At 35.7% G+C, this 12,596-nt stretch overlaps 2 protein-coding genes across 2 annotated transcripts; one reads left to right on the forward strand and one right to left on the reverse strand.

The window, feature by feature from the left end:
* Window positions 1-736: 736 nt before the first annotated feature.
* On the forward strand, window positions 737-1,262 carry LOC147499424 (small polypeptide DEVIL 21-like). Its single transcript, XM_086559131.1, has 2 exons — window positions 737-750; window positions 890-1,262. Exons 1-2 carry the CDS (start codon window positions 737-739, stop codon window positions 1,032-1,034), a joined length of 159 nt encoding a protein of 52 aa, XP_086415257.1. The 3' UTR covers window positions 1,035-1,262.
* A 3,138-nt stretch (window positions 1,263-4,400) lies between these two features.
* Window positions 4,401-10,617, reverse strand: LOC147499425 (uncharacterized). The gene is made up of 9 exons (XM_086561225.1): window positions 10,512-10,617; window positions 10,344-10,393; window positions 10,112-10,250; window positions 8,805-9,709; window positions 6,782-6,955; window positions 5,821-5,937; window positions 5,249-5,428; window positions 5,099-5,145; window positions 4,401-5,011 (listed from the first exon to the last, which is right to left on the reverse strand). The coding sequence occupies exons 2-9, from the start codon at window positions 10,389-10,391 to the stop codon at window positions 4,714-4,716; spliced, it is 1,908 nt and encodes a 635-aa protein (XP_086417351.1). The 5' UTR covers window positions 10,392-10,393; window positions 10,512-10,617; the 3' UTR covers window positions 4,401-4,713.
* Window positions 10,618-12,596: the final 1,979 nt, after the last annotated feature.

A 12,596-nucleotide genomic window follows, 5' to 3' on the forward strand; every position in this document is an offset into this window, starting at 1 on the left:
GCTTGGATATGTTTGCAATGTACTTGCTGTATTTCCTTGTATTTTCTTTGGCTTGTTTGTTGTTTGTAAGGTTTGGTTCTTATATGAATAATACAACCAGCAGTTTCTATTGAAAAAAAAAAGGACTGTGCTAGTCTAGATTAAAACAGTTACTGGGGACAAAACTTATCAACTCCAAACTTGCCTCTTTTTTCTTTTTTTTTTAATGAACCCCAAACTTGCCCGCGTTAGCTGGATTTCGCATATCAATAGAAGACATTCTGCAGGTGCTGACTAGCAAAGTCGGTAAAACCTTTGGGTGATGATACCAGAGATCTGGGGCTCGAATCCCGCCAGCATCAAAGAGTTACTGATCTCATTTAAAACAGGCTTACCAAACAAAAAAAAAAATAGAACACATTCTATCAAAGTGTTCTTTAAAGTTCTCCAATGTGATAAGGATCGTATATATGTTTGCCTGGTCATTCCTTAGTTATAGTTCACCTACAAAACAGTATTCATACACTATTAACGACTAATGACGACGTCAAGGTGTTTTTTTTTGAACTATAAGTTACTAAAGATGCCCTCTGTTGTGTCTCCTTGGGGGTTCGCCTTGGAGACCAAGTTAGGTTGGTTATATGCTATTAATGGTCACTCTTAATTGTCTCCATAAAGAATAAAATGTAGGGCTACAAATTATGGATTTCAAACTGAAATATCTTCAGGACAATGATTGTCAGTAGTTCATGGACACATGATTTTGAGTAAGTTTCAAATCGTACTTAGACAAAGTGCACGTGAGACCAGCACACTTTGTGGACCCTTGATCATGATCTTCGAAAAGTAGAATCATCAGGATATGTCTTTCCATTCAATCAATGAAGGATTATTAATACCAGTATGCTAGTGTTGTTGGCATCATGAGTGAAACATACCGAAGTATGGGCAAGAGACTTGACAAGTTCAAGAAATTTGTGAGGAACCAAAGAGGAAAACTATACATTATGAGGGTGTGCATTACCATGCTTCTTTGTTGGCACGAACACTCCTAGAAAGCTAGAAACAGAACACGCAATCTTTGAAGGGGATCTGGGTCCTAATTTTTTTGTTTTACAAATAGGTGTTGCGTAACATATGTAACTTCTAATTTCTCTTCTGCTGCCAGTGCCCAGTTGATCTTTCTCTCTTAGTCATTAGCACTCTTTTTAGGCTCATTTTGGATCAAGAGCAAGCTCTTTGAGTTGTTGTCTTTTCCCCTGTATATACACATTAACACTTAATTACTGTTTATTATCTGCTGTATCAGTTTGTAAAGTCTGGTAGTCTGGTAATAAGAAATTCTTGTGACATTCCTGAGGTTTTTCCACAATTTTTTTTTCTGTCTAGTGAACTCCATTGACATATTATAAACACTTTAAGATATGGCATTCTGTATACATTGCTGCATCTATAATCAATATTAAAAAATATATATATGATGGAATTTGATCATTTTTAGGAGATCGGATGTTATGAAATTCGTGGGAAGCAATCTTTTGTTTTTGTTTTTGTTAAATTCTATGTTAGTGGTGATGCTAGGAGAGTTGTAACATTGATATATTAGAGAAACCAAGAATAAGAACAGAGAAGATTAGAGATTGATTAGGGTTGGAGTTTAGAGTCTGAGAGAGAGTTTATTCTCTATCCAGAGTTACATACTTATACTAACCTAAAATATGATAATAGCAACTACTAGATATGGATGTCCACACTTATAGAAACATGGGACTTTTCATATTGGACATATACTAATACTAACATATTCTAATACTCCCCATCAAGTCAATTACGCTAAACTATGCAAATTACAACTTTGATTACAAAAACAAAATAATAATATTTTGATTACAAAAACAAAAGATAATAATTTGCTCCTCCTTTTGATATGCAAGAACAAACCATATTTATTGGAAACATTCCTTTTCAAATATTGCAAAGCCCGGTAGTTCAAACGAACTTTATTACGAACAATTGTTGAGGGGAGGAAGATTTGTTGAGACGAGGTGAAACTGTCGGTGTAGGCAATGGCGAACCTCGAATCTTGAAGGTGTACCACAGTCCTGGCTGAAATCATAACACCGGTTTAGTGGCTATTTGCTTGGCTACTACTCACTCCATTCGGGCACGTTATGGTCCGCCATAATATAAATTGAAAACAATAACACCGACTTGATGTGCTTCTTGCTACTATCAATATCATCATTGTTAATGTTAACAAAATACTATTATGGGTACTCTGAAACATACTTGCGTTGAGGCTTGATCACACACTGAAAACATAACGTGCAATTGAGGCTTGATCAAGCTACTGAATATCTTGAAGACCGAATAGTGGATATGCCTTGTCATGAAGAGTTCGTCAAGGCTTGCTGGAATATGGAGACATGAGTACTCTTCCTCATACGTCTCCATATTCTCCTTCCCTCATATACTACTGAATGTCTTCATATCTCCCTATTCCCCCTCTCAAGTTGGAATATACAAATCTGTTGAAACATACAAAGGCTTATCTATTCCGACTTGAACTTGAAACTGAGAAAACTAAATACCAACTTATACAACCAACCAATGCCCACTTCAAAAAACTATACCTCATACTCCAATTCACAAAAAAAAAATCTAACAGAACATGCATCAAACAATACTCAGTATAGAGGATAAAGGGTGGGTCGCGCCTTTTTATGACTGCGAACTTCAGGAACAGTGGAAGATGGAAAGAATAATTCCTCGTGAGATAGAGGTCATGTGCCCCTTCCAAAGGCTTGATACTTCAAAAATCTCGAAAACTTATGTGTGGAGGTATGAGCGCGTGCGCGCCTTCGTCAAAGCCAAAGACTCTGGGATACAGAGAGATTGTGCCCCTCTTATCAATACTAAGACAGAGAGATTGCGGAAGATGTTGATTGCGGAAGCGAAACAATACTAAGAAACCAATACTGAGAAACTTTGGATCTCTCTCCTAGTATTCTTCAAACAAACTTTAAACACTAGTGGAATCTTGAAAACTTACTTTAACATGATGATGAACAGTACTGTAAACAGTAACCGTGAATAGTGGTAGTGAATAGTACCCGTGAACAGTGGCGGTGAACAGTAAACCGGTCAGAGAAAAAATTGAAACTTGAATTGAGATATAAGAACTTCTTCTTGTGAGAAATCCTTCTTCTTCTTAAAACTTGACTTGAATACTATACTGAAAAACTTAAATAAACTTGATTTTGTTTCTTGGTGAGGGATTCTTCTCCTAGCATACCACTGAACCTCGCTCCGATACCATGTTAAATTCTATGTTAGTGGTGATGCTAGGAGAGTTGTAACATTGATATATTAGAGAAACCAAGAATAAGAACAGAGAAGACTAGAGATTGATTAGGGTTGGAGTTTAGAGTCTGAGAGAGAGTTTGTTCTCTATCCAGAATTACATACTTATACTAACTTAAAATATGATAATAGCAACTACTAGATATGGATGTCCACACTTCCAGAATTACATACTTATACTAACTTAAAATATAATAATAGCAACTACTAGATATGGATGTCCACACTTATAGAAACATGAGACTTTCCATATTGGACATATACTAATACTAACATATTCTAATAGTTTTGAATAGATAGTTGCATATATTATGTAACCCTTCCACTGGAAAATGAGTGACTTTCAATTAATGTGCAAAATCATGGTATGGATTATGGACGAATAATACATATTCAAAATATCTAATGTGTTTGCCAATGCGAGACATATATGGCCCTGTATACTAAGCTGAGCTGATAAAGAGTTCTTATCAACTTGTAGGTAAAGGAACAAGCTTACCTATGTAGGCCACAGTTTTTCAATGTTTCTTGCTCATTGTCAACAAACAAACATTTATTTTCCATTACAATCCTCGCTCTCTCTTTTATTCTACTTAAGCTGTATAATAGATTAATAGATTGCCATTTTTTCAACTTGAATCGGGATCTTTTGGCTCAACTTAATCTCCGTTTAACCGATGTGATCCCTTCTCTAAGAATATTTTGAGAAGTCAACTTCTCCATAATCCACTATTTGTTTAGCCTGAACTGAACTGAAATGAGATTACTAACCAAACAGTTTACATTTTAAAAGAGGCCGTAACTCTAAGCTGATCATAGAAAAGCATTTCACTTTATTTTTCTGCTTCATGTAAGATACGAAAACAACTGAAATAAAAGTCTCAAGAGTTTATTTGCATAAACAATTAAATCAAAAAATTACTTCTTAGACATCGCTATTTTGCATCAAACCCAGTCCATCGATTTTTTATTTTTCGTTTTTTCATTTTGTTTTTTCTTTATACCCGTAAACCTGGTCTATTCATCAGCATAAAGAAAATAATAGGCATCACCACGGGTAAACAGAAAAACAGAAATCGTAATGAAAAAATTATCCTGTTTGGACACCTAAAGTTACAGTACAATGATCTTCTGGAAAACATATTACTAAGATACGATAATCGGAACACCCTTATTACTTTTAACTATACAACGCAGATGAAATCCAAGTCCTATTCAGAGTCCTAAAAGAATTTCAAATTCTGAATGTTTAACTGTTGCAATAAACCTTATTTGGTTACTCATAACCGGAAATAGCTAAGTATTAACTGTCCAATCTGTACACTTCTGTACCAAAACTACTCAAAGTTCCAAGACCTCAGTCATATTCTATTAGTGTTGTGAAGCGTAAATCTCTTCTTCATCTTCAAACATATCCCAGCCTTCACATACCTCCGATGCACTGTTTGGCGACACATCATCAACTGGTACGCTTGGTGTTTTCGGACTGTTCTCTGATGACTCCAACTGTTCAGGGACCAGATTGGAGGCTAGACTCTTACCAGAAGACCCTGAGGATGCCAAGATGCAACTTGTCTGACTCGACGATAAAGACTTGCTGAATGGAACTTGATCATCAAAATTTTCCTTTAGCATTTTCACATCTTGACATATAACAGCTATCTCTCCCCTGCCAAAACAAAAAACATGAACAACATGAGTTACCGCCACTCTTCTGCAAATTCTATAAGAATGAAATACCAATAACATGACTTACTGCAATATATCAACTATTTGGCCACGATCCATCAAGAACTCTCTTAACTGCAGACAATGAAAAGTAAAACAATGAGTTTTTTTCTCGTCATTACCTATAAAGCAATACACATCTAATGAAATCAAATACCATTTCAATTCCAGTCATTACCTTGGAGTTTTCTTCTGCCTCGCTCTGTAGTCTTTTCGACTCTTTGACCACCTTTTCCATTATGAGTTCTTGGTCCATGAGAGCCTTTCTTGCAGAATCTTCCTTTTCATGTTTATTCTGCTCAGCCTCTTTCCTGATTTCTTTTGCAGCCAATAGTCGTGCTTCAAGCACTTGGAGCATCTGCCAAAATATGACGCTAAAATTAATAACAATAACACTCACATAAAAACCTTTCCCTAAAAATAATTACTCCAAAATAGCTAATTAAATAATCGTATTTAAAAAAACGCATCGAGGTACACCTCGGACAGAAAAACACATTGAGGCTTTAGCCTCAAGGCAACACCCAAGACCACTTAAAACTTCGGACCACCTTCATTCTTTGTTCAAAGGGCAAAACAACCTTGTTCATATGGAAATTTGTTCAATTTCAGAAATGAAAATGAAAATACAAGTTGTTTTGCCATTGAGGTGTCATCAAGGCTTATGCCTCAATAAGCCTCATAGGCACATCACAGATAGATATACTAAACAAGCCAAAGAAATCTTTAAGTTAATGCCAAATGCTGAACCTCGTCAAGAATTGTGAGAGATCTATCCCTTTCATCAGACAAGTTGAGCAGACGCGATTGAAGTTCCCTAGCTTCAGTTGCTAAAATGGCCTTTTCTCCGTACACTTCTCCGGCGTGCTGCAAAAATCAAATAAGTTAATTTTACCACTCTAACAGAATAATTTTGGAACATTAGAAAAAGCTTTTATAGAAAAATTTCTCAAGAAAACTCAAGAGATAGTGACTATTTCATACTTCAATTCTCAAACCACAAAAATGAGAGGTCGAGACTGCTCAAAGCAAGTAAATCAATATGCTAACTTATTGCATTAACTCAAGCCACTAAACTGAGACCAAAACCAACCATTTTGTAGCGACTTATCACTCATAAAATTCAATATATAAAGATCCATTAAAAAGTACGGATGTTCATGCAAAACTCTGGAAATTTTATCACAGTAAAAACATCCTCAGTTTCCGAATGTTGTTACAACGTTTTGCCAAAAACTAAATAATTATCACCTATTAGACATTTAAAAAATACAACTAAAATGGTGCATCATTAAGACTAGGTCTGGACACAAAAAGATTAAAATAATTTCCTGGTAATTGTGTTCGAAGTTGATTGCAGCTAAAGATGTAACAGCAATTGACAGAATTGATCCCATAGAAATTATGGAAAAAATAACTCTGTGAGACCTATTCTGGACATAAATGTTTTCCATTTTCTGTTTTATATCCTAATCGTTCTAGGGAAGAACTCTTGGATAAATTGAGGTCCTCAGGACTCCGACTAACCATTTGTTTCCCTTTCTCATTGTCTTTATAAGTATACAGGTCTAGTCCTATTACCCAATAAATTTGGCAGTGGATGTCAAAAGATTCTTCAGTTGATAAAACTGCTATAAATACTTTAACATGGATATGCTTTCTTCTGATTCATTTTTAACAATTGGAAAGCAAGTATGAGTATGTGCCAAACCATGTCATTTGCCTCCTTTGCATGCAGCAACATCCTTTTGATGTCTTCCACTTTGGAAAGGATGTCTTCACCTCCCTTGACAGCTTCCTCTTTGGCTTGTTCAGCTGCTTCTTCCAGGTGTTCCACTTCCCTCATCATGTTGATAACCGATTCCATGGATGAAAACAAGGTTTTCTGCATCAATTTTTTACAATGCGGGTTAAAAAACAGCAATTTACATGTGAGTAATGTTCATACAACTAAAAAAATTAGGAACCAGGTTTTGTCAAAATGTGAAAGCCAGGTCAAAGCACCTCAATATACAACAAATAGTTTCTATGAAAGTGGGAAAAGACTATCAACATAAAAAGCTGAAATCGGCTATGTAAAGAGAGGTGAAATTAATCGCAAGAAAGCAAAAAGGAAGGAGTAAAAAAAAACAGAGAGAAAACTAAACCGGTGCCAACTACCATGTAGATTTCACTAGGGATGTCAAGTACCTGAAAAGACCTACCTAGGTACCTCCATAAATTCTAGTAGTAATGGAACATTAAAATTCAACATAGCTTCAAAAGATAACAGGGATGTCCCATAATATCTTCAATTCATGTGAGGCTTGTAGAAATCCATATAGCAAAAGGATGATCTATATAACAAATTGAGGAAGTAGGGCCCACCACAGAACTTTCCTAACCATTGATTTTGCTTATGGAATGGATGATCTAATTGATTATGGGGTGTGGGTAGTTTTACCAAGTCACACAGAAAGTAGTGGATAAGATTTGATCAAGAAAGGCTGCCAAGTGCCAACCATGGGCTGGGCTTCTGACTGGACATTCTAACCAATTTAATACGTTGGTGTTTTTACGTCGGGCCTTTTATCATACCAATAGACCTATAACAGGCCCAAGCACCCACTATCTAACAGTTTATCAATGGCGTACGGCACAGGCATACACTAGTACATAACTTGACAATATTCAATTATACAAAAGGGTGCTAATATATCCACCGCTAACATATATAAGTTCACCGCCAAAAAAATTATATTATCTTTCCGACCCCTATATTACTACAAGTTACACCTCATCTTCATCCTCATCCCTCTTTCTGTTCCCGTCCTTTTCTCAAACTGCCGCACATATCAGATGATGGATGTTGGGTTGTGGTACCCATACGAGACTTAAATAGGAGTTGACAATGAAAAAAGCAAGAATGGAGAGCTGGGCTATTAAATCGTTGAGTACTCCCCGAGTAATCAGTGAGTACTCGCTACTCGTCGCTTAGCCGACCCGACTAACAATTTAATCCTCGATCACAATCGGGCTCAAAAACTCCCCGAGTACTCGGCCGATTAGCCGAGTAATTGTGTTCACTATTTCAATGTTAAACATTGAACTCGACATTTCGCCGATTCGACCAACCCTCGATTCTGTAAAGTTCTACACTTTAATCATATGTATTTTAGTTGATTGAGTGTTTTAATTGTTTATTGATTGATTGGGTTCTTAATTGGCTTCATTATGTTGGTATTTCAACGTTAAATATATTTAATAATTATTTGTAAAGAAATATAGTGTTATGAAAAATCGTCCGATTAATACCGATTAATCCCCGACCGATTACACCTACTCGCTCTTCAAGCGAGTAGCGACCGACTAGCGATTTAACTGCACAGATGGAGAGAGAACATACAATCAACTCATTGTGAATTAGTTAGCAAGAGGTCATATTGGAAGAGCACAGCATCAAAAAGTTCATGAAAACTTCCTTTACTTGATTCCCAATTCACATCATTGTAATTCGAAAATTAAAAATCCAAAACTCAAAAACGATCGATGAGTATATAACCCACTGTAGCATTCAAAACGGGATGAAATAAATACCACCATACCATCTTGTGGATTTCAGTATGAAGTTGTGGGAAAAAACTAAGAACTTATATATATATAATAGGGATTTTGAATTTTTGGGGTGAGATTATAGATGCTTTGGGGGGAGAAATTAGCACCCGTAAGAAAATAGTTAATAATAGAATCAGTACCTTGTTGTGTTTAGCCTCACTAATAGCATCCTCAAGAAGATCCATCTTACAAATTTGACCAGATTGGGTACCAACAGTTGTAGAGAAAGATTCATCTTCAAAATCAGCTAGCTTAGTGTCATAAACCATCTGGTCAGAAACAGTTTCCAATGAGCCTCTCGCATCTAGTTCTTTACTTTGACTTAAAGAGCTAACTTGAAGTCCTGATACATCCTCCACAAGTTTCTGCGATTCTTCGAAAACACATGATGAATCAAGCTGAAATGTAGGTGGAGCATTCTCAATCCCATTTGATTTCGCATTTGAACATGATTTAGCATGAAAGCTGTCACTGCCACCGCAGAAAGTGCTATTATAGGCTACTGGCTCATTCAAATCAAGGATAGTGGCTTGAGACACATCATTAGTTTCAGAAAAAACATTATCATCATGTATCATAGAGGTTGATGCAGCCTGTAAAACTTGACCTTCTCCCAAAGATACATTCTTTTTATGCCCATCCACACATTCCTGGAAGGGATTATAACCTTCATGAGGATTCAGATACGCCAAACTAGCTAGTTCTTTAAGCTTCCATGTGAAATGATCAGAAGAAGGCTGAGAAACTTTAGAACGAGGGCCATTTCCAAGTTTACTTCCAACAAATGTTGACAAATTTGCTTCTGCGACAGACTCTTCTTGAACATCAATATGATTCAGAGTTTCTTCAACCAGGTCTGAGACAGACTCTAGCTGAGCATCAATGTGATTCGGAGTTTCTTCAACCAGGCATGTTAAACTGTCATCAGTAACTTTGCTGGTAAGATTTGATTCATCACAATGTTTACTTGCAACAAATCTTGACTGTGAAAGACTTTTTCCTTCTAAAACAGCCTCTTGATTTTCCAGCAACTGACTCTGCTCTCCTATTTGAATAAAAGGCCGAACAATATTTGAGACAAAAAAGAAAGGACAGCTGATAAATATGTTTAAGAAGAAAAAGCATCCAAACCATGGCACAACAAGAGTAAATACTATGGCACTAAGAATACAGCTAAGAAAGAGTATTTTTTTTTTCTTTTTCATTATGTATTCATTTTAATTCTTAATGTCCCTTTCCATGATGAAGGTGGGAATCGATCCTGAAGATCTTGGGGCCAAACTTAAGTTCTAAGTAGCGCCTTGGTCCACATGGGCAATGACTTTACACAATAATTTTTCGCTTCAACACAACCTTTGACAACACAGAGCCCAACCCCCATAGGGGTTTACCAGTTGGCCACTGTGAGAGATATAAATGAGAGATATAAAAGTGTATTGAGCCTAACCAGAAGTAACAATATGAGAGCCCTGTGCCTTTGTTGGATTGCCAATACTGGGAAGAACCTCGCAAAGAATAAATTCCACAGCCGCTGCAGTGTCCTTATTGTGTTCTATAGAAACAGCTTTTAATATCCTGCTGTCGACCTTGGCAACAAACAAATAAAAAATTTCTTAATTATTTTCAGTTGAAATAAATAAACAATGGAATCATCTGGGGATTAGTTTAGTTGTTGTTACCTGCGGGAAAAGTTCCTGCAAAGCTTTAAACACTGAAGTGGAACTCATTACTGTAGAACAAACAAAAAAAAGACAGTATCTTTACAACAAGCAATTCGAATTACAATAATAGTATGAATCAAATATTAATCAATGATGAAATCTAGAAACCCTAGAAGAAAAAATTGCCTTTTGAGGATCGCCTTGTTATTCGCTCTCGAATTATTGTGGTGAGAAAAGCTTAAAAAGAGTGTTTTAATGTGTGTGATGGACGTGGACGTATTTATATACTTACTACTTTACCCTTGGGAATACGAGTCGGCTTATTAGTTGTGTTTTGTTTCATGGGATAGGATCGAGAGAGAATTTGTGGTACGGATGTGGGATATTTTTGTCTTTTCGCAGATGTAAAATTTGTAAAACTAGTATACTGTGTGGCAGTGGGAGGGAGCGCATAGCCCCCTTCTGCCCCGCTCACTCGATAAGGAAAAATTTCAAGGTTATTCTAAAAAAATAAAAATAAATAAAAAATGTTGTTATTTCAAAATGTATTAAGGTGTACACACCAATACCCCCAACTATAAAATAAATAAATAAAATTGTTTAAGACACATTTAGATTCCTAAATTACCCTTTTTTTTATTTAGTATTCCTATTTTGTCATTTTGTTTATCCTTTCTGCCAACACAAACACTTCGCCACTTATTTTCTTTTCTTTTTGTCACTTTTTTTCGCCCAACCCCCACAAATAGGGCTGTCAATGGATCGGTTTGGGTCGGGTTTTGAAAAATCCAAATCTGAACCGATAAAAAAATTGGGAATCCGAAACCGAACTGATAAGATATATTGCAAACTGAACCCGAACCGAAAACTATAAAATCAATTAATTTTAACCACACAATTGATAAATATATACAAAATTAATCATAAATATTACTAAAATATTATCTTATCGGTTCGGGTTCATATCGATTCGGTGGAGGACAAACCCAAAACCAAACCAATATCTTATCGGTTCGGTTCGGTTTCGGGTCGGTAGAGGGCAAACTAAATTATTAAAACCCGAACCGTTTTTTATCGATTTAGTTTGAATCGGTTATCGGGTTATCGAAACCATTGACACCCTACCCACAACTATACAGAGGAATTAGAAATGGTAAAATTGTATAATTTGATAAAACAAAAAAGTCTTCCTCCTCCTCTCACTCATCAGCTATTAATGCCTTTTTTCCTTCTTTTAACTCCTTGTTGTCTTTCTCATTTTTCACTTTTGAAATTTCCAATTGGATATATTTCTACTAAACTCTTTTAACCCTTCTACTGAGTTTTATTACTTTTAATTGACATTGAATTTTTCAATAGTGGGTTGGTGATTTGATAAATGGTGTTTGAGTTTTATTCTAATGTTCTGATTAATTTCTCTTTGGTTCTTAATAAACGTATGGTATGAGGTTTTCTTTTTTTTTCGTTGAAATTGGATTTGAATGTCTCAAATTTGATGGTGTTTTTATGAACCTTTAATGGAAAATTTTGCAAATTGCTTTAAGTACTAATAACTGTTTTCCCCTTGAACTTGAATCTGAATTATTAAAGTTGCTACAATGACGAAGAAGAAGTAACTGCAATAAGAAAAATATAATCAAATTCGAATCAACATCTAGAAGAGGAAAAAGACAATTTGTCTTTGGGCATTTTTTTACCTTTATTAAAAGTTCTCTTATAGTGTAGTGTGTTGCAGTATTACTTTCAATTTTTTTTATTTGTTGTTTCCTTTTAGGTTGGGTCTCTTGTTTATTTGTTTTTTCTCTTTTTTTGCCTCTAATGGAAATATCTCAAATTAATTTGGAAAATATTATTGGATTGAAGCGGTTATTGGGGTATGACAAAAACTTTAGTTAGTTACGGGTACGGAGTGTTATTATGGGTGTGTCCAAGATCACCCTATATTAGTCCCTTGAAAACTACCTTCACATTTAGAGAATTCGAAATAGTCAATGAGAAATAGTAACTTATGCTCAGTCGCAATGTAACAAAATTATGCATTGGCTTGTTGGTTGCGGCTTAGGCATTGTTGACAATGAGAGTTCTGACGAGGATGTAAGCCAAGACGTTTTTGTTGCCAATAAGAGTTTTGATGAGGAACCTAGGCGTATGTTTGGTCAGCACTAGGATGTTTTTATCAGTTTAACAAGTTCAGGTGGCAACATTATTTGTACTAGCCTCTTGTACACGTTGTGTGTTTTGATAAAGTATTGATAAATGGGTCAAATCGTT

This window comes from Coptis chinensis, chromosome 5, assembly GCF_015680905.1.
Source record: "Coptis chinensis isolate HL-2020 chromosome 5, ASM1568090v1, whole genome shotgun sequence".
In the NCBI taxonomy this organism is placed as follows: Eukaryota; Viridiplantae; Streptophyta; class Magnoliopsida; order Ranunculales; family Ranunculaceae; genus Coptis; species Coptis chinensis.

Coding starts and splice junctions, on each gene's coding strand:
- LOC147499425 (XM_086561225.1), bottom strand. CDS start 10,391: ATGAGTTCCACTTCAGTGTTTAAAGCTTTGCAGGAACTTTTCCCGCAG. Junction 5,429..5,820: donor CTCTCACAATTCTTGACGAG/GTTCAGCATTTG, acceptor ATATTTTGGCAG/ATGCTCCAAGTGCTTGAAGC. Junction 5,012..5,098: donor CAAATAGTTGATATATTGCA/GTAAGTCATGTT, acceptor TTGTTTTGGCAG/GGGAGAGATAGCTGTTATAT.